Source organism: Mauremys mutica, chromosome 7 (assembly GCF_020497125.1).
Source record: "Mauremys mutica isolate MM-2020 ecotype Southern chromosome 7, ASM2049712v1, whole genome shotgun sequence".
In the NCBI taxonomy this organism is placed as follows: domain Eukaryota; kingdom Metazoa; phylum Chordata; order Testudines; family Geoemydidae; genus Mauremys; species Mauremys mutica.
Genome location: NC_059078.1, coordinates 127,101,059 through 127,126,987, shown reverse-complemented (window position 1 = coordinate 127,126,987; position 25,929 = coordinate 127,101,059). Strand labels below are relative to the sequence as shown.

The 25,929-nt window shown below is 55.3% G+C and overlaps 1 protein-coding gene across 13 annotated transcripts in view; it reads left to right on the top strand.

Annotated features, from left to right (window-relative positions):
- Positions 1-22,816, top strand: part of FGF8 (fibroblast growth factor 8) — a 46,032-nt gene extending 23,216 nt beyond the window's left edge. For 5 of the 13 annotated variants that reach the window (XM_045022532.1, XM_045022531.1, XM_045022529.1 and 2 more), the window contains 5 exons: positions 784-950; positions 1,805-1,950; positions 3,031-3,267; positions 3,753-3,836; positions 10,862-10,969. In XM_045022532.1, the coding sequence (XP_044878467.1) occupies positions 784-950; positions 1,805-1,950; positions 3,031-3,267; positions 3,753-3,820 (618 nt within the window). In that variant the 3' untranslated portion in view covers positions 3,821-3,836; positions 10,862-10,969. Of the gene's footprint in view, positions 1-783; positions 951-1,704; positions 1,951-3,030; positions 3,268-3,752; positions 3,837-6,949; positions 8,471-8,631; positions 8,669-10,861; positions 11,043-16,401; positions 16,509-21,311 lie in introns of those variants that run through there. The other 8 variants (XM_045022537.1, XM_045022536.1, XR_006580761.1 and 5 more) reach the window with 8 other exon arrangements.
- The last annotated feature ends 3,113 nt before the right edge of the window (positions 22,817-25,929 follow it).

Sequence of the window (25,929 nt, the reverse complement as noted above, 5' to 3'; positions counted from 1 at the left end):
CCTAGCCTGTTAGCTCGCTGCTGTCTCTGAGCCCGCACCGCCTGTCAGAAATCTCCCCTGGTCAGTGCAGCCTGCTCCCATCTCTCCGCTGCCGGCTGCGTGTCTGCCCTGGGATCTGATCTACGCATGGGGGGGACGGGTTCCAATGCTGCTGCTCTGGCTGTGCCCTGGGGAATCTGCCAAGACGCAATGAAGGGGTGGGCAGAGTTTCCCATTCCCTTATAGCAGGATCTGAACACAGGGCCTGATTCGGCTTCTGTTCAAGGCAAAGGAAGTTTGGCCGTTGACTTTGACGAGGGCAGGCTTGGGAGAAGGGAGATGGGGTTTGTACCCCTTGGTTTATTTTGGTTTTTAGAGGAGGGGGGAGCTTATTTTACTTCAGAATAGCAGGAAAATCTAATCTTGTCTCCCCTGGCTTTGCTGGAGGTCTCCTGGGGTGACCCAGAGAGATGGTCTGGGGAGCTTTCTCAGCCCATAACCAAACAATCGGCGCTGCTGATTCTGAACAGAGAAAGCTTTTCTCCCAAGTGTGTCTCCTAGCTTTGAGTGATAGGTTTTAGCACAAGCAAAGCTTGTGCTAAGAGTGTGGGTAAAAATCCCTTCCCCACTCAGCAGATCAGATTTCACTGTCAGTCCTGCCAGTTCTTCAGTTGCCCATAGAATCTTCTGGGTAACAGAGGATTAGACAAGACCTGGATTCCTAATGTGACAAGCAAGCGGGGTTGGGGGGGACCCACTTTAAAAATAACTTCACTGATGCAGCCATGTGCTTGCTCTCTCTAGCCCACCTGCGCCGCCCCAGCGATGGGAGAGGGAGCTGGAGTCCATTCTGCCCGGCTACAGCCTCGTGAGCGCCGCACTGCTGGGTGTGACAGGGAAAAAGAGCTTGTCCCGATCAGATCAGGTGGAGATTTGCAGATCCAGCCATTGGAAATGGCCTTTACCGACTGGTAAACTGAGCAAATACTGCACGACCTGGGCTGGTGGCCAGCCGCTGTGTCAGTTTCACAGCCAAGTGACCGGGGGGTTGTGCGCTTTGTGAGGAAGTTAACCAAGGATCCTTTAACCCTTCACATTCCTGCTCCAAGATCTTTTTAGGGCAGCCTCCTGTCTCCTCCCTCTTCCGAGAGGTCACTTTGGCTGAGGAGACGGTTTCGGGTAAATTCCACATGCTTTCTAGTCCTGTTTTAGCAGGAGATTCCCCACAGGAGGAGAGTCAGGCAGAGAGACAGTGCGGTATGAGAAGAAGGAGGGATGTGCGTTTGTGTTAGGGCAGGGAGAGGTGTGTGATGAATGTAGGTGTGTATACGCAGAGGGGAGGGTGTGTGGGAGAGAGACAGGTGGAATGGTTGTGGGGCGTGTGGGGGTGGCCGGTGTGTTGGGGTTGTGTTGTGTGTGGCAGAGAGAGTGTGTGGTGTGGCGGGGTGGGGGTGTGTGGAGAAGCCCCTTCACTCTGTCACTCAGGCTGCAGGCTGACAGGAGCTGGCTTTCCAGCGCTGCCCGATAGCACTGATTGCTGATTTGAGGAAACAAAATAGCAATTGTAATTATGGGCTTTGATAAGATAAAGGAGGCAGAGGAGGAGAGAGAGCAGGCGAGAAGGGGGGAGGGAGGGGGCAGCCAGTGAATTAGCAGCTGTCACTCACTGCAGGGCAGGGGGGAAGGAGCAGGCAGAAGGGGATAAACATTTTTGGCCAGGTAATTTCTCTGCCTCATCATGCAGACCGCAGCCTTTGGGGCAGCGCGTCATTATCAGAGTCACGGTTCTCTCTCCCTCTCATGCCCTTTGTCCCTTACTCGACAGGGGTGAAGAGCCCAGTGACCTCATCTGTGATGGGCAAAAGGACACACACCCGGTGAACAGACAGCAGCGTGGCCTCACCTGTGTCTTCCTCCTCCCCATCCTCTCCCTGTGGTGGGAAGAGCCCTGCTCGGATGCGCTCATGACAGGTGAGCGGCCTAGCGTTTTTCAGTGTAACACAGAGGATCGATTTTGCCACCTGGTGTTTTCTTTAAACGCCCGTTACATGGGTTCCCTGCACCGAACATGCCTCCTTTCCTGCAGCCTTCTCCTCTTGCTGGCTGCAATGCTCTCTGCTCCCTCCGATTAGCTAGGGGAGCTCGATGCTGGGGCGGTACCTGACGCTCACATGGACATAGGGTGACCAGATGTCCTGATTTTATAGGGACAGTCCTGATTTTTGGGTCTTTTTCTTATATAGGCTTCTATTACCCTCCACCCCCTGTCCCGATTTTTCACACTTGCTGTCCGGTCACCCTACATGGACAGCTGCTCCGTTGGGACCCAAGTGTCCTAGAAAAGGCTCCCTGGGTATTACTCAAGGTTACCATGGAGCAGTGGTTCTCAACCCGCAGCCCGTGGGCCACTTGCAGCCCAATCAGCACACAGCTGCGGCCCATGTGACATCCTCTGGGCCTTACAGGTACTATTGAATGCGGCCCACAATGGTAAATACGTTGAGAACCACTGCCCGGGGCCTTGTCTACAGCCAAAGAGAATGAAAGCGATTTGGGTTGGGGACGTTGAGATCTAGAGAAATAGGTTTGTCCCCCTCTCACTGGAGAAACATTTCTATGTAATGAGTGACTCTGGGAAGCTGGGATTCTGGGATCAGGGCATATACAGCAGTCCAGATTCAGAGGGGGCAAAGTCTGTTAGATTTACCGGAGAGAATCTATCCAATCCTTGCAAGGCGTGGGTTGGCCAAATCAGGCCACTCGCTGTGTGTTGAGCTAACACCCTTTCCCCTCTTCAAATGGGATTCCCGTCTCTGCCTGCACTGTCATTTCACAGAGTGTCTCTTCCCTTCCCCACCCTTCTCTGGCTCTGTCCTGGTCTCTGGCTCCCAAGGGTGGCAGGGTGGGTGTGTCGTGCTGGGGTCTCTTTACTAGGAAACATACATGCCCTGGCGGGTCAGCCCAGTGGTGCTGGTGGTTGTTAGGTGCTTGTTTTCAGTGGCTGGAGGGCAGGTTGGTTGGGTCTAAGATCCCAGTGGATGTTGTTTGTAGGGACCCAATGCAGCTGTTGTACAACCTTCCTCGGGTGCTACGGAGGGTCTGAGGATGCAGATTTCCTGATGGCTTTTCCATCTGACCTGCAACGTCGCGGCTCACCTGGCCTCTCCAACACACGAACACATCCTCGAATCAGGACTTCTTCCTTTGTTTTATTTTGGGTTTTTTCAGTGATTCTATTTTGCTTCATCTCATGCACAGCCAGGCGCATGGGCCCGCCTGCAGGATCAGGTAGGGAGAATCGTCCTCATGTGATGTGTGTGTGTGTGTGTGTGTGTGTGTGTGTTTGTGTATCTAAACAAGCATGCTGGGAGCTCGAGGGAGGAGAGGTAAAGTTTAAACAGGCCCACCTCCTTTTGCAATAGACAAGGAAAAGTTCTTCTTTAAAAAGATCACTGGCATCCTCCTCGGCTGGCTTTTAAACATGCACTGTAGCAGGTTGACTCAGCATGTTCAAATGGTAAAAACTGTAATTAACCTTGTAGGCTTCCTGGCTGAAAGCAAACGCTTTAGTTTGACTGCTCTTGGCTGGTTTAACACGAACTCCAGCATCCTCTGGCCAGTGACAAGCGTTTGCAGTAGATTAGTTGGAAGTAGTACAACATAAAGCAGTTAGAAGCAGCGTATCAGTGCAGGCTGGACTGTCCGATTAATCCACCCATCTCTCCAATCTTTTCACGTGACGTTACTGTTCCGGTGCCTTGCTGCTTCCACAGGTCTGTTCTATCCCACCGCTAGCGCCACTGTATCCGAGCGCCTACCCGTCGTGCATGAGGCACCCTGACTGACATCTGTCTCGCGTGAGTCATTCTTGCCCCAGGGGGCGAGCTGGGTGTGTGGTGGAGTGTTTTGGTTTGGGTGATTTGCGATTTTTTTTTGTGAAATGCCCATCCTGCTCTGCGTTAGGTCGGGTTTAACCTATCCCTCGTCTACTGGAAACTGAAAGGTAGGCAGGTCAGAGGTCATTATAAGAAAAAGTGCCCAGCGCTGCCCTTTGCCAGTCAGCACCAGGCTGTATTTGAAGGTGAGTCATCACACACACACACACACACACACACACACACACACACACACACACACACACACACACACACACACTCTCTCTCTCTCTCTCTCTCTCTCTCTCTCTCTCTCTCTCTCTCTGCATGCTCTGGCAGTTTGTGGCGCTGCTGCACTGGCCTTATCAGCAGGCAGCAGGGATAGAATTACCCCAGAGCACAAGGTGTGCCGCTCTCTGAAATCTCCCAGTGCTGGGATCCCTCTCGACCCCCCTCTCTGTTTGTTGTGTTTGGGCTTGAGATAGCAGCAGAGGGTAAATAACATGTCGGGGAGGCGGCCGGGGGGTCTCCAGGGGCTTCATTTGCTGCTGCTGGCCCCCAATCCCAAGACTGGCACCGCTTGTCGGGGGTTCGGGGTTGTTGGGCATCGGTGCCGCGTGTGTGTATTTGTGTGTGTTGGGGGATCATGACAAAGAATGTTCCATTAGGCGTGAAGGCCACGGGGCCTGCAGCTTATTTATTTGTTGACAGTTTTTTCTGCCCCCAAAACTCTTGTTCTCCACTGTAATCCTTTTAATGTCTCACACTTCGACCGGCAGCCTCCCACCGTCTGCCCCAATCCACAAAGACACAGCACACCCAGCTCTGGCGGCCCTGTCTGCAGGCTGGACCCTTCTAACAATTGCTAGGGGAATGGACCAAACACTGTCGCTGGCACAGGCGCGTTGCAGGTGCTGGGCTGCTGCTGCAGAACAGCGTAACTACAAGCCCTGCAGGCCGCAGGTTGATGGGGATGATACAGATCTGTGTGTCTGTGTGAGCATTTGGAGACGCACTCAGTGTATGTATCTCTGGCCAAGCTGATAGGCCATCCCTGAGGAAACCAGCCCTCTTCAGGAAAGCACTTAAGCAGGTACTTAACTTTAAGCAGGTACTTTAAGTGCTTTGCTGGACAAGAGCCTTGGTTGGTAGCACTGCTGAACGGGGAAGGCGTTTGCAGCCAGGCTAGGATTTGAGGGTAAGGGGTGAGGACAGGGTCGGGGTTACCTCTAGACTTTCAGCCCCTGGTCCCCAAAAGGCTTTCTTGGGTTTTGGAGAGGAAAGTTTCTGCTTCGGGAAGCTCAAAGCACAAAGAGAACCTGGCCCCCATGCCATGGACGAGAAGGGGGTGAGGCTCTGAGGGGCCCCGTGTGATGGGCACAGGGGCGTGTCTGGGCACGTCGGTAATGCCCTGGGTGTCTGGCCCTTTCTCCCTGTGTTAGAAATGAATGTTTGCTTCCTTCTGCAACACTTGGCTCTTCCAGGCTGTGGGGGTGGTTGCATTGCTTTCCTGCTCTTTGCCCCCACGTCTTCACCCCCCTCCCATCGCCTCCGTCCTGACACATGGACCTGGGTCAGAGCCCAACTCCGCCCAGATCTCCTTGGGCAGCGCCACTGCGGCCACGGGGGTCCACAGGTGGCACCCTGTGCAGCCTATATGCAGCCCTTAGCCTTATTAATAACAGCAGCCCCCAGCTGGCTGCTGCTTTTCTTTCTGTCCAGGATTTCCCCCCATCTAGCTTGGAGTTTATTTTTTCAAAGGCCTTTTTTTTAAATGGATCCTGGCATTTCTCTGCTGCGGAGTGTAGGTCGGTCCTGTACCCCCCGCTGCAGTGTGTGGGTCTGTGCTTTCCCCTGTAGGGTCCTGTACCCCCACTGCAGTGTGTGGGTCTGTGCTTTCCCCTGTAGGGTCCTGTACCCCCACTGCAGTGTGTGGGTCTGTGCTTTCCCCTGTAGGGTCCTGTACCCCCCACTGCAGTGTGTGGGTCTGTGCTTTCCCCTGTAGGGCTCTGTACCCCCACTGCAGTGTGTGGGTCTGTGCTTTCCCCTGTAGGGTCCTGTACCCCCACTGCAGTGTGTGGGTCTGTGCTTTCCCCTGTAGGGTCCTGTACCCCCTGCTGGAGTGTGTGGGTCTGTGCTTTCCCCTGTAGGGTCCTGTACCCCCACTGCAGTGTGTGGGTCTGTGCTTTCCCCTGTAGGGTCCTGTACCCCCACTGCAGTGTGTGGGTCTGTGCTTTCCCCTGTAGGGTCCTGTACCCCCACTGCAGTGTGTGGGTCTGTGCTTTCCCCTGTAGGGTCCTGTACCCCCTGCTGGAGTGTGTAACTCAGTGCTTTCCCCTGTAGGGTCCTGTACCCCCCACTGCAGTGTGTGGGTCTGTGCTTTCCCCTGTAGGGTCCTGTACCCCCCACTGCAGTGTGTGGGTCTGTGCTTTCCCCTGTAGGGTCCTGTACCCCCTGCTGGAGTGTGTAACTCGGTGCTTTCCCCTGTAGGGCTCTGTACCCCCCACTGCAGTGTGTGGGTCTGTGCTTTCCCCTGTAGGGTCCTGTACCCCCACTGCAGTGTGTGGGTCTGTGCTTTCCCCTGTAGGGTCCTGTACCCCCACTGCAGTGTGTGGGTCTGTGCTTTCCCCTGTAGGGTCCTGTACCCCCACTGCAGTGTGTGGGTCTGTGCTTTCCCCTGTAGGGTCCTGTACCCCCACTGCAGTGTGTGGGTCTGTGCTTTCCCCTGTAGGGTCCTGTACCCCCACTGCAGTGTGTGGGTCTGTGCTTTCCCCTGTAGGGTCCTGTACCCCCACTGCAGTGTGTGGGTCTGTGCTTTCCCCTGTAGGGTCCTGTACCCCCACTGCAGTGTGTGGGTCTGTGCTTTCCCCTGTAGGGTCCTGTACCCCCACTGCAGTGTGTGGGTCTGTGCTTTCCCCTGTAGGGTCCTGTACCCCCCACTGCAGTGTGTGGGTCTGTGCTTTCCCCTGTAGGGCTCTGTACCCCCACTGCAGTGTGTGGGTCTGTGCTTTCCCCTGTAGGGCTCTGTACCCCCCACTGCAGTGTGTGGGTCTGTGCTTTCCCCTGTAGGGCTCTGTACCCCCACTGCAGTGTGTGGGTCTGTGCTTTCCCCTGTAGGGTCCTGTACCCCCACTGCAGTGTGTGGGTCTGTGCTTTCCCCTGTAGGGTCCTGTACCCCCCACTGCAGTGTGTGGGTCTGTGCTTTCCCCTGTAGGGTCCTGTACCCCCACTGCAGTGTGTGGGTCTGTGCTTTCCCCTGTAGGGTCCTGTACCCCCACTGCAGTGTGTGGGTCTGTGCTTTCCCCTGTAGGGCTCTGTACCCCCACTGCAGTGTGTGGGTCTGTGCTTTCCCCTGTAGGGCTCTGTACCCCCACTGCAGTGTGTGGGTCTGTACTGCACCCACTGATGACTTGTGTTGGCTCAGCCACAACTCCGCCCCTCCCGTCCCTCTCCCCAGCGCACCTCTGCTCCCTGACACACACGTGTGCCGGCTCACACCCCTGCACCCCCCCCCAGCTCGCTGTGGCTCTAACCCACAAGCCCCTTTTCCCAGCCCCCTCCTGTACCCTCCAGCCCCCCGCCCTCCCCCGCGCCCCCTCCCTTTAAGCGGGTTCCGCTCCCAGCCCCTCGGCGGCAGAGCCGGGTGCCCTGCGCTGCACGGGCCGGGAGGCGAGGGGCTGGTTCTCCGGCCGCAGGGGAAGGGGCTGACACTGGAGAGCTGCAGCCGAGAGGAGGGACCAGCTTCACTCCCCCACTTTGCGCCGGGAGAGGAGCGAGCCACACGCCACCGTCCGTCCCCACACGGGGCCATCGCCCGGGGAGCCTCCGCCACCAGCCTGCCCCCCGCGCCGCCCCGCAGGACTCCCCCAGCCCACGCAGCGCCCGGCGCAGCCTGAGCCGCCTCCCTGCGCTCCCGGGGCCCGTGCGCTCGCAGCCCGCCGCTGGCTCCCCTCTGCCAGCCTGCGCCCCTCGCCCGGCCTGTGTAACGCCGGGTCCCGCTTCGCCTGCCCCCCACCCAAAGCCGCCTCTGTCGCGGGGGGCCGGGGAGCCTCCCACCAGCCGGCGGAGAGCGGCTCCGCCTGGGCGCACGGACAGCGCACGGCCCGGGACCAGCCCCGCCGCAGCGCCGGGCGCTTTCAAGGATTTCTCAGGCTCCAGCCATAAGAAGCGGGGAGCCCCCTCGATTCACCCTCCACCCCAACGTCCCCGCTCCTCGCTGGGGCGCACCGCGGGCTCCCCATTCGCTGCTCAGACCCTGCGAGCCCGGAGCTGCCCCCGGGGGCACTGGAGGATTTCGGGCCCCCCACCTTTCTAGTCCCCCCTGCGATCGGACCTGCAGGGGGATGGGCGGGCGAGCCAGCCGGGGACCCCCGCACTGAGTAGCTGCCTCTGCCTTCTCTACTTGCGGCCAGCTGGTTTGGGGGGACGCGCCCCTCGGCCCCTCTGAATCTTTAATCTATTTTTTGCAACAACATCAAGGAAAGGACCGTGCTGGAAAAGCCCTTTAAGCCTCCCCCCCCCCCCCCAGCACCAGCCGCCCACCTCTGACAAAGTTACAGCTCTGTCTAACCGCTCGGTTCCAGGATGGAGCCCTCCTCCTCGGTATTTAGCTATTTGTAAGTAATCTCGGCTGGATTTGCCTGCTTGCCCTGCCCCGGCCCTGCTGCAAACCCCCCTCCCTTTATTTTCCACATTTATTTCGGCTCCATTTCAAAGCAATCACTTCACACCTCTGTTTTTTTCCCCTTCCCTTTCTCCCCCCCCCTCCCCATTCTAGGTTATTGCACTTGTTGGTTCTCTCCTTACAAGCTCAGGTAAGTATCTGCTCTTATTCTTCCTTTGTTTGAAAAACTATCTTGTCCTGTAATTGTTCCGGAGCCAAATCTGCTTTTGAACAAAAATATAATAATAATCGAAGGGGAGTTTTCGGAAGAAAGGGGAAAAACCGGTGGTAACTCTTGACCCATCAGGCATGAGGCAGCAAGGAGAGTTATTTTACACCAGGATCCAGGGGAAATAATCCATCTGTAGTAGGTTCAAGGAGAAGAGGTTATTGCAGGCTGCAGATTTAAGAAACGAAAGGAGAAGAGCCAAAATACAAAGCAGGAAATATAGGCTGATTGCTGAAATGAGAGAGCAAGACTTGTAAGTGGCGCGGTTCTTTTAATTGCAAGTAGCATTGTGGGTTTTTCACTATTGGGTCTTTTTTTATACACACGCCTTCACTTTAAAAAAATAAATAAATCTGATTTGGCCCAGCCCATAATGTCAGTCTTTAGCATCACTCTTTTTGATTGCGAAAGCTTCGACTCGTGTTGTGACTATGTTCAACAGCCCATCCTCAGCACAGCTAGATGCTGTGCAAAACCCACCTTGGGGAATTGCGGTCCCTTGGATTTCAAACCCAGCGTGGGAACAATCAAGAGATTACAGGTGGGAGGTTTTGTTTAAAAAGGACGTTGATCTACAATTTTGGAAGCTTGGAAAAATAACGATTCCGGCATGAAGGGGGTGGAAAGCAAAGGGAAAGGAGCCAACCCAGCGAGAAGGAGTTGTGTTAAAACATAGTTGCAATATTTTGGAGTATCAGATGGAGCCCAAATAGCCGTATGGCAGGCAATCCTCTTCTCCACATGGTACCCTCATCAGAGCTGGCAAGAGAACCCAGAGATATTACCCAAAACACATCCACAGGAAATACACAGACACAGAGAGAGAGAGATTAAATTGTCAGGGGGAGATATCTATATAAACTCAGCTTTGGGGAAGCAGGGAGGAATCCTTCATGTTTGACATGGAGGTGGGGCGGGGGGCTCGGGTGATGCTGAAAAGAGCGATCTTCTCAACATTTGCTCTGAATACGTCTTTATAAATGTCAGGGGCAAGCGAAACCTTCCAGACTTAAAAGAGGGATTTGAGCCCAGGGCCAGGGAATTCCGAGCAGACTTGAGTGGCAGAGGAAAAGCAGATTTGGTGCTCCCCAGATCGTTCACTGGGAACAAAAGCCCACCAGTGACACAGTTGGTTCTGTAGAGAACTGGGTCAGTGAATGATCTGGTGCTAACGGGTTTCTGTTTAATCGGAATGTTTGGAAGGGAGGGTGGCTGCTGGTGGGAAACCCCTCGCTGGGCTCGGTGTAAATGGAGCCGTTCATAACTATGGGAGGGAAAAACAATTGCAAACTGCCGTGGCTGCTACACAGGGCTGAGTCCGGTTGGGGGTTCGTTTGTGGCTGTGTTTGCCTTCTGTGCCATCGGTTATTTTGGTCTCAGGCACGGTTCCCTTGGAGCAGTTCAGGGCTCTGCCTTGATCAATGGGGTTTCATTGAACAAGAACTCAAAAATCAGAAGGGTGTTGTTTGAAAGAGCAGAAAAATGAAGAGCAAAGGGCCAGAGAGAAAAGCAGTTGTTAAAAACGAATGGGAATGATATTGCCCATATATACATGCACACGGCGAGGTGACACCTTAGGACCGTGGTTACATAATGCGAGAACCAGTCTCTTCCCACGGAAATGTATGGACAATGTATAATGTAGTGGTACAGATCCTGCTGTCACTTTGGAGGTAAATCTGGAGTAACTCCCTTATAGTCAGTGCTCGCCGGCAGGCAGTGTAAATGAGAGGAGTTTGCTCCTCAGTATGTACCAGCCTGGAGTCTGATCTGGCTTGTACCCTTATAAATCCAAAGTAACTCCTCTGAAGTCAATGGAATGACACTGGTTCTAAACCAGAGATAACTAAAGTCAGAATCCGCCCTGGGTGTAATCACCTGCGCAGCCCTGGAGTCAGTGATTTCCTTCTCGCCACTGATTGATGTTTGTGCAGGACTTTACATTTGGAAAGCACTGTATGAGTGTTACAACCCGTAGCGATCCTGGCTTGGCACCATATAAACTAGCTGCCTCGTAACCCCCCGCTGGAGGCCAGCGACCGTCACACAGCCCATTAGCCCCTCGGAGGAGCAGAGATTATAATGGTGTGTTGTATATTTTTTAATTTCCTAAAGGTAACTGTTCAGTCCCCACCTAATTTTACACAGCATGTGAGGGAGCAGAGCCTGGTGACGGATCAGCTCAGCCGACGGCTCGTCCGCACCTACCAGCTGTACAGCCGGACCAGCGGGAAGCATGTGCAAGTCCTGGACAACAAGAAAATCAATGCCATGGCCGAGGACGGGGATGCTCATGGTAAGGGCACATGACGGGGCGCACACAGGGGCGGGGGAACAGACGGTGATGGGGGAGTGTTACCGGTGCAGCGTAGTAATTGATGGTTCCCGTCCTGTTTGTTCGCCAGGAATCATTGAAATCGTTTGGGTTGTGGGGTCCTGCAAAGGGAGGACATGGGGATCAATGCTTATAATAAGACTTAGCTCTGACATGAGCCAATTGTCAGGGTGTGTTCCAAGCGGCACCGTATCTAAGGAGGGAATAGGAGCTTTGGGGGGGGTTACACCTGATCCTGGGTGCGTTGAGGGTCTGCCGTCTGATAGCTGCTGCAGCCAGTGGCAGGCTGGGCTCCAGGATGGAGATGGCTGCAAATATTCCCTTCAAAGAAACATAAATGAGTTACTGATTTGTTGGAAGGGGGGGGGGGGCAAAATAGACCTAACCCCAGAATGGGAGTGGTATTTCCCTTAAATGTACTCTGTGCCCCAGACTTCCACCCCCCCACCCCCCAGCTAGCCCGGAGCTAAGGTGCAGGGAGGGAGGGAGGGGTAGGAGGGGAAGAGGGCTGCAGTGTAGCTCCAGCGACAAAAGTGAGGAGACTGGAACTGGAGATCAGTCTAGGGACAGATTCCCTCGGCCACTTGCATGGGTGTTCCAGATGGGGCCTTCGACAGGGCACCCATGGAAAGACACCAGTCCCTGCAGCTTTCACTCTCAAAGGGAAAAGAGCGTGACAGAGCAGCTCCAAGACGTGTGAAAGTTTAAATACTTTGATCATGTGTGTTAATTACACAATCAAATGGTCAGACACATACAGGAGGTCAGGGGTCTTAGCAAAGCTGTGGATGCTCTAAATTGTTGCAGGCCTTTGGCAGTCTCTGCGTCCATGTGGAACGCAGCTATGAGGGTACAGGCTGGCTCCCACTCCTGGCGAATTCAGTGGCAGGAGACGCTCATGTCTGTTGTATGTGTATGTATTTATATGTGCTACGCATTCGAATCATTACTGTTTTTCTTTGGTATTAGCTGCAATTTCCCTTTCTTGCTCAGAGAGATTAGCGGAAAATATATATATTTTGGTTTGGCTGAAAATTTTATGATGAACTTTAATAGTAAGAGCTAAGTGTGGATTCCACATCTTGCTCTATATTAACCTTTCAAATGAAATATCCCTGGCATAAAGCAGCTCCAGGTTTGAAAGGGTATTAGATTATTTCCCAGGAAATGAAAAAAATCTCTTCTTGTTTTATATATCTATATCTATATGTATTTTAAAAAAGAAGAGCAGCTATTGCAAATTTAAATAATGACAAAGTTAAACAAAGCCAGCAAGAGGGAGGGCTAGTGGCAGCATGAAAAACTCTATTAAAAAGTAATAAAAAAGGTTAAGCATTTGAAGAGCTAAGAAAAAAAATGAAGAATGATCTAAAACAGAAAAAGTACAAGCAGTTTTTCAGATGTAAAGTTTTAAAAGAGTTGCAAGTCTGTAAATGTTAAAATAGAGGTTCAGGATTGTTCTATATGAATCTCTAGAGAGACCCCCATGTCTGGAAGAGCTATTAAAACTCTTCTGACTTTCACCTTTTTTAACATTTCCTGAATACTTTCTCCTCTTCGCAGTCCAGTTAGGGGATCAAGTGTGTCTCGCTGCATTTTTTCAGCATTTACGTAGCCACTTTCCCTTCAAAGTTTTAGCATGAAACATAATTTTACTGGGATAAATCTGTCACTTAAGTGAAAGAATAGAGTTGAATATGTTAAGCTTTTTTTTAAAAAAATATCAACCCCAACAACTGTTATTTAAAAATCCCCTTTAACAAAAATTAAAAAATAAAAGCATTTGGATTATATTTTTCGGATGGGAATAAAAGGGCTGATTTATTTCCGCAACTGACCGCTTTCCCCGCTGTGACGTTTTTACTGCTGACTTAATGTCGTGCACTGTTCTCGGTTATTTGTCTTAATTGTCAATATTTGACCGACTTTTTAATTATGGGAAAAGTGGGCTGGATGATAAAGCCCTCCTCATCCTTCCTGAGTTGTGTCTTTGACAAAAAACACCCCTGAGCGGCTTTAATCCGGATTACAATGTCTGCAGGCCAAGTGACTCAGAAAGGGTGCTGGATTCCCCAGAAATGATCCCCAAGTGCTCTGATTTCTGTATGATTTAAGCCAGGATGCCCCTTTTGGGGCTGGGGGATTTGGTTCCCGAATCCGGCGTACAGCCCTGGGATCTGCATGTCCCTGGGACAGGCTGGGATTTGTCTTTTCTTCTGCGCCCCCATTGTTTCTATCGAGCTGCTCTCTGGAGCCGAGTGCTTCCAGGACCCTCGGCGTGAGCAGCTGCCCGGCATCGGAGCGGCTCCCTGGCCAGGCTGGTGCGGGGAAGCAGAAGCGACCAACAGGGCTATAAATCAGGACAGGAGGCGGAGAGGAAAGAGATGTGCATCTTTCAAGCTGTGGGTTTGTGCCACCCTTCCTCAGGCTTTCCTTCCCCCCCGCCCCGATCTGTCAATCGATCAGCGAAGGGAAAGAAAATCAATGCTCTTTAAACCTTTTACTGCCTCTCCGATCAATTCCGCTCCCCTGGCCCCCTCCAGAGGCAGATCACTCAGGGGTCCCTGTCGCAGGGACTCTGTTCGGCTCAAGTTGTGCTTTTGGAGATGTTTGGATGGTGCCGATGTGTTCTGGGAGGTGCCGGGCCCAGGAGAGGAGGTGGAGGGGGTGTGACGGGGGGCGAGGGGCAGAGGATAGGCATGTCCTTCTTTCCAGCTCATCAGTTCAAAGTTCAGCCTGCCCATGGGGGAGAGACCCAGTCCAAGCGGGCTTGGTACCAGTGGGCTTTGAATGCCAGATCCACAGCAGGGCGTCAGGCTCAGTCCGGACCGTGGGGGGGTGGGAGGCTGTGCTGGCATCAGGAGGCTGGGGGTCTCGGACAAGCATTCCTGCTCGTTCCGTGGACCTTGCTTCGCTGAAGCCTTCCCATCTGTCCAGCTGACCTGCAGGAACGGAGGAGTCGGCCCCCTGGCTGAGGCTTCCCTGCGTGTCGAAACCCCTCTTTTAGGGGGGTCTGGCTCCCGGGGATGATTTTCAAAGGGCTTTCTTAACTGCAGCTGCAGGGTGAGCCGGCGTGCCGGGCCGCCGGGTGAGCTGGTGTGCTAGGCTGGCAGCTCTGACTCTGACTTGTCCTGTTGTGACTCAATAGTGTACGATTCTGAGGGCAGGGCCTTTGCTTCAGTGATGTCAGGGGCAGTGGTGGCATTCTGCTAGTGCCAGGGACTCCAATCATGCCCTGTGCAAGGTGCTGTACAGATTAATCAGAAGAAAGGCACTCCCTGTCCCAGATTGGTCCCAGTCTGGCTGCTCTTTGAGCAATTCTTCCCTTTGGTTTTCAAAGGTAGTTTCGTATCCTCTCTAAAAAGCCCCAGCCCCTCGCATCAATCCAGCGCCCGCATCCCCAAGGATCCCAAAGCATTACCAGAACCGTTCCAAACCATAGATCTGATCACTTCGTTCCCCTGAAGTGCAGCTGCCTCTGGGGCAGAATGCAGGAGCTGTTGGACTGCAAGCAACACAAGGCCAAAACAAAAGGGAGAGCAGTTCTTGCCATGGGAGGTGTCTGCAGAAGGGCAGAGTCCTGTGGACTGGGAGAGAGGATCTTCCAGTGATTGGAGCCAGGGCGTTCCTGGATGCACCAATGACTTGGGCACGTCATTACGTCCCTCCCCGCGTTGTAAGATGGGGGCCATTGTCGCTGATTCAACTAATTGATCTAGCTCAATGCAGCAGTGTTTGCAAGGTGCGTTGAGAGCCTCGGTTTGGAGGTCTGGCGGGAAATCCATTGCGCTGAGCTGACAATGACAGATCCCGGCGACTGGTCCGCATGTGCCGTGCAATCCACGCCTGCCCGTTGGCTTGTCATGAGCATGCGTAGGGCACTCGGTGATCCCAGAGGCCCTTGGGGGCGCTCCAGTCCTCCAGGCCATGAAGTGCAAGGTCCAGCGACAGCCCTTGTGGGAAGCTCTGATCACCAGCTCCCCAGGTGGCTACAGGCTCATGAGGGCCCGATCCTGCCAGCCTCAGCCATGGGCTGTGACGGGGGGTGGGGGGCTGCTCAGCTGATTCAGGAGAGTAGATCTGGTCCTGTTTCATGTCAGTTGCATCCTGTAGTTACAGGGCTTAACTCCTCCCATTCACCCCGGGGCAGCGTCATTGACCGTGAGAGACTTATTCCCCGTTTGCAGGGGGGTGAGACCGGATCAGGCCAGTGGATATTTAAGAGCAGGTCCCTGCTGGGCTTTCCCATAGCTCCCTCTGCAAGAGGCTTTCTCTGCTGGCAGCATCAACACGACTAAAGTACTGGGGGGAGCTCCCTGCTCCCGCCCTCGCGCTCCCAGGGAGGAGGCAGGGACGAGATGGTGACAGGTCTATTTATAGGCGCGCCATCGATCGGCGATTTGCATTGCTCCTTTGGCCGCCGATCGATGGCTCCATTAAAACACGGAGCCCGAATCAACACGCCCCCTGCACTCCCGCAAAGGTGAAACACATTAGCAGGGTGGCCGGGCCCGTCGGCGTCGCCCCTGCCAGCCACAAAGTCACCGCAGAGAGCGGCCCCCCTCTGCCTGCTTGGGCCTGGGGCGTTGAGCGACAGAGCGAGGGCCTGAACCGCAGGGGGGAGGAGATGCAAGGAGGGTCAAGCAGCTCCCCCTTTCCTTGGATTCAGTTCCCAGATCCGCCTCCCTGCCGGTCCCTTCAGTGCTGAGTTAGCGGCCGGGGTGACTTTGCTCGATCTCCGTCTGTATGGATTGCAGCCCTCAGCTAAAGTCTAGGTCCCTGGGGTACTGACGCGGCCCCTGTGCTCTTAGGATCCAGCATCATGATCTTAGTGATGTTCCCAGCCTCCCTGTGAGGCAGGGAAGGGCCGTCATCCCCGTCTCACAGAGGGGAAGCCCAGGCACGGAGCCACTAAGCGATTGGACCATGGTCACCTAGGGAATCTGTGGTCTCCTTAGTCCCAGGCAGTGCCCTTCCTGTGAGAGTGACGGTGCGGCACCTCTCTGCCCAATACGCGCCCTTCACCATAGCCTGGCCCAGCAAGAGGCGCGTTCTGGGGCTTGTGCAGCGTCCTCCGCAGCGTCTAGTGGCGGCCAGAGGCGGGATGCCCGGCTAGCTGGGCCGTTGCTCTGTGCTGGTTCCGGTGCGGCTGGATTGCGGATCTAGCCCGGGCGTAACAGGAAGCCGACTGTGGTCCTGGTGTGCTCAGAGTCAGGCGCGGGTACCGGCGGGCTGGGGAGGCGTTCCCTCCAGGTGGGGAGCGGAGTGGGGTGCCTGCTGGAGCCTGTCGCTATGACCTGGCCTCTCTCCTTCCTGCCAGCCAAGCTCATCGTGGAGACGGACACCTTCGGGAGCCGCGTGCGCATCAAAGGGGCCGAGACCGGGTTCTACATCTGCATGAACAAGAAGGGGAAGCTGATTGGCAAGGTAAGGGCAGGAGGCAGGGAAGAGGGGGACAGACAGAGGGAGGTGTCGAGGCGGGGAAGGGGGGAACGGGGCTGCGGGGATCAAGGAGGCGATGGGGCTGGCAAGCTGGGCGGCACGGGGCGAATCCCACGACTCTCTCCTCACACACAGCCGGGCTGCTCTGCGGTTCTGGGACCAGCACCCGCGGCGTTCAGCTGCTCCGTGGGGCTGGCCCTTCCTGTACGCGCCCCCTGAACTCCCAAGGGGGCGGCGGGAGGGTAAACTCCGCTTCCGGGCCAGGATCGGCTGGAAGATTTTGTTACTCCCGTTCCCTGGTGCTTGTCTGGGGGAGGCCGAGGGGGATCAGGCAGTGCACAGACCTGTGCTTCCTGCACTCTCGCCCCCGGCGCCTCCATTGCCAGCTCAACCAGCCCCCCCGTCCTGCTGCTGCCCCCCCTTGCATGTACGTAGCCTGGCAGTTCTTTGGCTCTCATCCCTGTGGGCCCTTTATCTCTCTCCGTAGCTCCACGCACGTTTATTTCACTGCTCTTCAGGCAGGCCCTGGTTTAAGAGCCTAGCTTGGACACAAGAAACCCGGCGGCTGGTGCAAATCGGTGCTGTGCCGTTGCAATGCGTAGGCTCTGATTTGCACCAGCCAGGGATCTGGCTGGTGAGGAATTCCTACGCCGGCTCCTGCTTGCAGAGCTCTGGGACGCGCAGGCTCTGTCCCCGGGGCAGCAGAGTCTGTTGTGCGCACGCAGGAATCTCAGCGCTGGGGAAACCGGGCCCGGTGGGAAGAAGTTCTTGTGGGAGGAGGTTCCGCTGGACCAAGAGCTGTTGGGGCAGTTCCTCCTCTCAGCCAGGAGGGGGTGGTGTCCTGTCATGTATTCCAGTCGCTGGCGTCCGCTAGCCAGGGAGCAGATCTCTGCGTGTGCCTGGCTTAGCTTGGCAGGCGCGCACCAGGTGTCTCACACGCTCGCTCGCACGCTGACTCTGCCTGGGGCTTGGCTGGCCACAGGCTCATCAGCTGCATGCATGAATGGAGCGCACACGTCAAACTGCGCCTCCTGGCCCGCGTCCCCAGCCGTGTCCATCCTTCCCCAGAGCCTGGTCTGGAGCAGGAGCAAGGGTCAGTGCAACCTGCTGAAACCTGCTTTCTCTCTCCACCTTGCAGTGATGCTGCCCTGTCCCCTTTCCCCTCCTGCCTGGCTCTGCTGCCGGACAGGAACTGCCTGCCCTGCCCACCTGCTTCTCTTCCCCGCCTCCCCCGGCCAGTTCTCTCCGGATGCTGCATGTGCGATCTGGCTGTGAGGGACTAGGAGCTCCCTGCGCTGTCTGGATCCTGCCATCTGCTTGGGTGCCTGATCTCACTGCTCACATGCAGCCGCCTTCAGTGTCCCAGCGCCTGGGCTCGGATCGGGGTGCGGGGCCCCAGCAAGGAGCCAAACCTCGTCTAACACGGCTAGTGCTCCGGGTGCTCAAACAGTGCCCAGCCCCCCAGGGAGCCCAGGGGACTGGCGTCGCATGGAGCAGCCCGGGGAGACTAGTGGTCCCAGCATGGATGATCTGAGAGGCTTGGCTGCAAGGCATGCTAGGACCTGTGGTCTCTGCATACCGTGTGCACCCATATTAAGGATCTGGGGGGCCCTGGGCACTGGTAAGGTCCTTGCAATCCGTGGGCTGGTGAGAACCCAAGGCGGAGGCGGAGGGCTGGAAAGGGGGGCTCCCCCTTGGGTTTGAGGACTCGCCCCGTTTCTGGCGCATGGCGTAGTGTGCATTTGTGATGCTGCCTGCCCCTTGCTACAAAGGCTCAGACTGGCCAACACTTGCTCAGGCCGCTCCTGCTCGCTGGAGATCCCAGGGCATTCGACTCTTAGGGCTGGTGGCCAGTGTGGGAAATGACACTGCACCCTCCGAGAGCTCCTGTGCTGCCCATCCCCGCACTCTGGGCTTCCTGTCACAGCTTGTTGTGCAGCGTTGCTGTGCGCGGCTACCAGGCTCCGGGCTTCACCCCAGAGCCAGCTTCCCTTCTGCAGGCGATGAAGTGACCCCCACAGGTCCTCACGCACTGTCCATGAGCGTTAGTGGCTGCTCCAGAAACGCCAGGCGCTGCTGTTGTCAGGCCACATGCTGGCTCCTTACTCCCCCTTTGCTTGGGCCATACTCCAGCAGGAAGGATTCAGCCAATTTCAATAAAACCTGTGGGAGAACCCCTCCCCCACTTTGGGGGCAAAACTCCCCCGGACTTCACTTGGGCCAGGATTTCACCCTCTTTCTCCCGCCTTTTTTGCTGCTTTCCAGCCTCAGATTTGCAGCCCTTTTAATCGGGGCTTCAGCATCAGAGCAGCTCCAGCGCGGGATATCTGGACTGGTCGCTGGTTTACGACAGGGCTGCCCCAGATCACATTCAGTTTTGTATCTTAGGAGCCTGTTTCATCCCAGCCAGGAGGGCTAGAGACGCCGGCTCATCTCGAGTGCTGGTGGGTTGAGGTTTTACACATCTATCAGTCCCAGTCTCTTTCTCTCCCCCTGCCTGCCCAGCTGGCCTGCGGTCACTAAGGCTCTGTCTACACTACACAGCTCTCAGTGACAGCCGTGTTGCTAAAAGGCAGGCAGTGTAGCTGCTCTTTGTCGGCAAACACTTCCACCCCCAACAAGCGGCGTTCACACTGCCACTTGCTGCAGCAACACTTTTGTCTTTCAGGGTCGGGGGGGCGGTTAATACCTCTGAACAACAAACGTTTTGTCGCTCAATTGCCAGTGTAGACATACCTAATGCTCACGCCAGGAGGGATATGGAAAATACCACGGTCCCTTGTGATTGCACCAGCGCCTACAGAGCTCTGTCCAGGATCAGGACCCCACTGTGCTAGGAGCTGTACAGACAAGTGAGGGGCTGTTTGTGTGGGTATAACTGAGCATGTGTGTAAATGTTTGTACTATCAGGGCAGTTGGATCTCGGTCTGGATTGGTAGCCAAACTCCCCTCCAGGTCCGAGGGGTTCGTGTCCGGAGCCGGAGCCCAACCCCTAGGGCCTCACTGCAAGTCGGGGATTGGGATGCAGTGTCGGAGCTCTTTGGGTTCAGCCCTGTCTCCGTCCATGCTCCAGGAGATGCACACGATGGGGCTGGAGGGGGCCTACCGGGACGTGTGTATATGGGTGTGTCACATGGGCGTGCGCTTTCCCAGGCACTGAGCACCAGCCTGGGAGCTGCCGAGAGTTGCATTTCAGAGCGAGAGCGACTATTCCCTGCTCACGGGAAATGTGCTACCGTGCCCTGCCCTGCGGCCTCAGGCACTCGGCGTTCCAGCAGGGCCAGAGGAACCGCCCTAGCCTGGGGCCAGGCTTGTCCCATCTGCAGCGCAGCGCAGCGCCCTGTCCTGTCCAGCACATTCCTCCCAAGTGTGTTTGAAATAGCGGAAGTGAGACCTTCCTCCTAACGGCCACCGGGGGCCTGGGCAGTGCGCCGTGCGCTCCTCCTCCGCACGCGCCCACCCTTCTCGGCTGCAAATTAAGCAGTCATGTGATGCAATTTGAGCCAATCAAAGGAGAGGATAGAGGACTAACGCCCCAGTTAGAGCAGAGGTAGCCGAATCCGGACCGGACCGCGAGCCGAATCCGGACCGGACCGCGAGCCGAATCCAGACCGCCAGCTTTTGAACAGACCCCAAAATCTTTTACTTGTTATCATTATTATTTTTTTATTATTTTCTCTGGACCTTGACTAAGAAATTTGGATCTTGACTAGGGTGACCAGGCAGCAAATGTGAAAAATTTGGGGGAGGGGGTGGGGGGCAATACGAGCTTATATAAGAAAAAGACCCAAAAATTGGGACTGTCCCTATAAAATCGGGACATCTGGTCACCCTAATCTTGACAAAACCCAGTTGACTGCCCCTGAGTTAGAGCATTAAAATAGAGACCTGAGCGATGGGGGGGGGGGGGTCTCCAAGGGGCCCGAGACGAGAGCAGAGCGCAGGTGCGGTGCTTGGCCAACACTGAACGGATCCTCAAGTGCTTGGAAATCTCCCGTGAGCAAGTTTCCCACTGAGGTTTCTGGGGTTTCCTGGCAGGACTAGCCAGAGCGCAGAGTCTGTCCTGCTGTTTCCTCAGGGCGAGAGCGCCGTCTGGCAGGAGACAAGGAGACGGGACTCCCGGGTTCTAACTCCGTCTCTGCCACGGGTGGTGTGGGCAAGTCAGCTCATCTCTTTGTGCCTCAGGTTCTCACTTGGTGAGATGGGTAGAAAAATGCTTCTTTGCAACACCAGTTCCAAGGACATCAGTTCAGATTTGTGAAGCGCGTCGCCCGGGAACCTGAAATAAAGACGTCAGGGCGGCGTCCTTGCTATTGTTCATTCTGCGTCCCAGAGCAGAGAGATGTAGGAACCAGTGAGGGAGGGAAAATGACGACGGTGGCAGAACTAGGACCTGGCCTGCAGTGTCCTGGGATGTGTCTGGCCTAGCTGGGAGCAGGAAGTACCAGCCAGCTCCTGCAAAGAGCGGATGGCCACGTCCTTTGGTTCCGCGGCAGCACAAACCGCAGCGCTGCCGAATCGTGGCTTAAAGCACCTCCTGGGGCCGGGGGATCACGGGAGACTCCAGCTTTCATTTATAGTCTCTCCCTGGTGCTTGTGGAGATGAGACAAGTGTGAACGTGACCCCTCCAGGCTCCGGAGCAGACTCCCGCATTTATTGCTTCCAAAGCTCTTTTCTGAAGCCAGTCTCCTGATTCTGGGGGCCTGGTTCCTGCTTTGGGGGTGGCTGGGGCTGGCCACAGTAAAGTCCAACCATTGCTGACTGTATCTTTGTCGTCCCCCCCGCAGAGCAACGGCAAAGGCAAAGACTGCGTCTTCACGGAGATCGTCCTGGAGAACAACTACACGGCGCTGCAGAACGCCAAGTACGAGGGCTGGTACATGGCTTTCACCCGCAAGGGCCGGCCCCGCAAGGGCTCCAAGACGCGGCAGCACCAGCGCGAGGTGCACTTCATGAAGAGGCTTCCCAAGGGCCACCAGACCACCGAGCCCCACCGGCGCTTCGAGTTCCTCAACTACCCCTTCAACCGGAGAAGTAAAAGGACTCGAAACTCCAGCCCTCGGCCGGGCCCCTGACTTGCCCCGCCCCCTGCCTCCCAAGCCCCGCCCCCTTCTCCTCTGCGTAGACATGTGCTGGACTGTGACTAGAGACTTTTTTTTATACGGTTATTAAAAAAGGGAAAAAAAGGAGGAAAAAAATGCCCCGATCTAGTTGTTTATAATTTTGTTTTGGTTTGTTTTTTACAAAAAGAAAAGAAAGGAAGGAAAGAGGCTCTATTTTTGTATTCCAGCTTTAAAAAGCAACGAAATGTTCAAAGACTCGGGAACGGGTTGGGCTTGTGTTTTAGTTCTGTAGCTCTAGGGGAAAGGGGGCAAAAAATCGTTTTCAAACAAACAAACAAACAACAACAACAAACCCCCACCCCAGTCTGGGACCAAAGTGCTACTTAAACTAAAGCAATGGCTGCTTATTTGAAAAGAAAAAAAAGATGGGAAATAGAAGAGGTGGGGGAGGGATTTGAAGACTAGGAACCAGGACTCCTGGGTTCTTTCCCCAGCTTTACTCTGACGCCTGTGGGGTTTCTGGTGGTAACTGGGTTGCCTACGGCTTTCCACTATCAAAGTATCTATTTCTTTAGCTGGACAACGGGTGGTTTGATACTGTTCTGATCCCACAACACTGCGTCTTTCCCAGCTCCCCGTCTTTCCACAGGAAGCTGGAGCGGATGGGGGGATAGAGATGTCCCCAGGCAAAATCCTGAATGGAGATGGCCCCTCTGTTAACCAAAGGAACCTGGGAATTTTCTCAAGCTGTGATGGAGGGCAGGGGGCAGTGACTGAACTAGAGAGGGTTGGATAACGGGGGTTTTGTCCCCATGATGTATTGGGACTCTTCATTGAAAACTGAAAAAAAAAAAATTGGCTAAAACACAAAAATTCCAAAAACCAAAAAATTTTCAGCAGTTTTTGGCTGAATTTTAAAAAAAATGTTCCATTCTCAGGCCAAATCTTTCAGGTTCCAGTCCTCCACCACACAGATGGAATTGGTTTGAGGAAAGCTGCCATTTTTAATGACAAATTTCATTGTGTCAAATGCCCAGTTTTCCTTTGGGGGAAAATAGTGATGGGAAAATTTCCAGCCATCCTGGCTCTGAACCAAGCCCTAGGAGGACTCTGCAAAGATTGTGAATGGGGAGAAAAACCAGAGACGCTCTATCAAAGCCAGAACTCGGGTGGCTTCTCAGCCGATCTCTTTGATTGTTTGTTTTTATTTCCTTGAGGGTTTTTTTTGTTGTGTACAAATTTAATATGAAATGATTTGAAATATTTATTTAATATGTGCATTAAAATTTGTATTAGTACGAACGGGCTTGTCCGCTGTCCGGGCTCAAGGGTGGGGTAGGGGGAGGAAGGTTTTTAGAGAGGGACAGAGTGAGGCCTGGCAATGAGGAACCTGGTTGGAACTGGTAGGACCAGGAGGTTTTAGTGATTTGCAGCTGAGTTCAGTCTTTTAGGGCTGGAGTCCCAAGGGCTCAGCATACACGATCGGGAGCAGATTCTCCAAAGAATTCAGCTCCCACTGAAGTCATAGATTTTAAGGCCAGAAGGACCCAGCTGATCATAATCTGACCTCCTGTATAGCACAGGCGTAGAATTTCATCCTGGCTAAAGCGTCTTCCAGAGAGGCAGCCAGTCTTGATTAGAAGGTTCAAGAGAGGGAGAACCCACCGCTTCCCTTGGCAGGTTGTTGCAGTGGTTAATCACCCTCCCTGTTCAGGATCTGCGCCTCGTTTCTAATGGCTTTAGCTTCCAGCCACTGATCCTTGTTGTGCTTGGCTCTGCTGGGTTAAAGAGCCCTTTAGCACCTGGTCTTTTCTCCCTGTGAAGATACTTTTCCACTGCGATCAAGTCACCTAAGGAAGCGAGCCCTGTATTGAGGTCAGCAAGGACTCAAGAGCTTGTGGGGAGAAAAGGGACTTTTTCGTTTTCGGAGCAGGCTGAGTCCCGGCCGAGATCAGAGTTGGTCTGGGGCAGAGGAGGAGATTTGATCCGGTGGGAGGTGGTGCTGGCTGCCTGGCTATGGAGACCAACGAATTCAGGTATATACAGAATAGCTGCCGGCTTCCCACCCCCACCTGGCTTCGGGGGTGTGTGTGTGACTGCCTGTATGGGGGGGAGGGGGGTTCGGACTCAGTGGCCCACTTGATCTATGGTGTGTTTGCTGGGGGGCAGGGGCAGAATGGGGGCTAGCTAAGGCAGTGAGGGCTTGTCGGCCGGGACCTGGGACGAGCTCCCCGCTCACTGAGGTTCTGGGCCAGGTCTCCGCGGCAGAACCTGCTGGTTCCAGTGGTGGTTTGGTGGGTGAAATCCATTCCTGCGGGGCAGGCCCCAGGCATCTCGCAGGGGGCAGGCCTGGCTTCCGGCCTGCTGGGCCTCAGGATGGGCAAAGACCCCGAGCCACTAGACAAGGCGGCACGTTGCTCTCCAGACTCATGCCCGGCGGGTTTCTTCCCACCTTCCTAGTTTGACAGAGAGTTTAGAGGCGGGGCCAGTTCCCTGTGCAGGGCCGTGGGGTGAGCCTGGACGACCCGGAGGCCTCCTCGTGGGGTCCCCTCAGCGGGGTGCTACACGGGCACTTCATGCCCCCAGCTGCTAATGATCCTCAGCCCCTGCCTGGGAAGGGCTCCGCAGGGCTGAGTCAGTGGCTGGCGTCCCCTGGCTCGTTTGTTCCTCGGCTGCAGTGGCCGAGGAGGGGGCCGACGAGAGCCAGGGATGGGGGGGTTTGGGGGGCGCTGCTGGGTTTGGAGCCATAGACTCCTAGACGCAAAGGCCAGATGGGAGCGACATGCATGGCTGGTCTGAGCGGCCACAGAGCCTCGCCCACCCGCCCCTGTGAGCGGCCCAGCACCTCCGCTGCACTGCTGACATCCTCACCTGGGTCACCCCGTAGCCTCACCGTTCCTGGCCCTGGGCGCCCGTTAGCCGCCCTGACTCCCGCCCGCAGCAAACACCCGCTGGGAAATGGGGAGCGGACGGAGACTGGGCTGCTCGGGTGTTTCTCTGGCTCTGATCTGGGAATCGCCGCCTGCTCTCCGGTAGCAGAGCCTGCCCCAGGCCAGGCCTCGCTTCGTAGTACTCAGCACTCGGCATCTGCCACCCGCGGGCTGGCCCCTGGGTCGCCTCTGAGCCCAGCAAGGACCTTTTGGATCATCACAGCTGACCCCCTGCAGAGCACAGGCCTCTCCCTGCGGCCGGATTGTGAGGTCTGGTGGAGCTGGAGCGGCTGCGTTAAAAGACACCCGCGCCTGACGCCAGGTGATGGAGAACCCACCACAGCTCTAGGTAAGTTGTTCCCTTGGTTAATGAGCCCAACACCCCTCCCCCAGATTCTGCACTTACTTCCTGAGTAGTTTGAATGGATCCAGCTTCCACTTCCAGCCACTGAATGTTGTTCCACCTTCCTTGGGTAAAGGAAGGAGCCCTCTACTACTGCCTGCCTGAATAAATTAACAAATGAATCCCCGTCCCTCCCCCGCCCATTGAGCCCATTTTGCAGACGGGAAAGCTGAGGCACAGAGCAGGGCGTCACTAGCCATGAAAACCCAGGCCCAGGTTGAAAAAGTCCAACCTACACTGAATAATAAGCAGCTCAGGGCCCTTCCTCATGCAATCTTCATTCACTGACTCCGGGGGCGTTAGCTGGGTGAGCCAGGCTCCTGAGATGGAGGCGCCGAAGGCTCACCCCTTCGGTGGACCCTGCAGGCCAACTTGGGCCTAAGCTGCCATTGCCTTGTGGAGTCATTTGCACTGGTGCAAAGTGGGGGTGAGCTGGTAGCATTTTGTGCACGGGTGTGAAGCGCAGCGCGGGGGAGACGCCGGCTCCTGGTTACTACCCGCTGGTCTCTACGCCCTCCGGTTTCAAAGGGAGGGATCGGGGGAAAATCCTCCTGGCTGATCAAAGCAGAGCTGCACTGGCAAAGGAAACTAATGAGATTTCCCACTTCTGGTCTCAAGGATACGGCACTGAAGTGTCTTAAATAGACTCACAGATAATAATTAACCAGAGGCCATAAAGCCCATGGGACAGCGGAGGGCTGAGACACTGGGGTCTGGGTGTTGGAAAGCATTGGGCCCTTTGAAGGTTGGTTCATGCAGGAGCCGTTTCAGCTTTGAGCACTGAAGTTCCTGGGCTCACGCACTGCTGGGGGCTGGTGGGAGCTGTTTGACGCACCCTGGTTTTGGAAGGGTTTTTCTAAGGTGCATTTAACAGGGAATTTCTTCTAGGGCCACCTGGCTTCCCGGCGCTCCGAAGTGGGCGACCCTCACGTCGATGCTGCAGCACACGAGGGGATGCCATTGCTGGGAGGACTCAGTGCAATGGCAGCGCCTGGCCCGAGAGACGCCA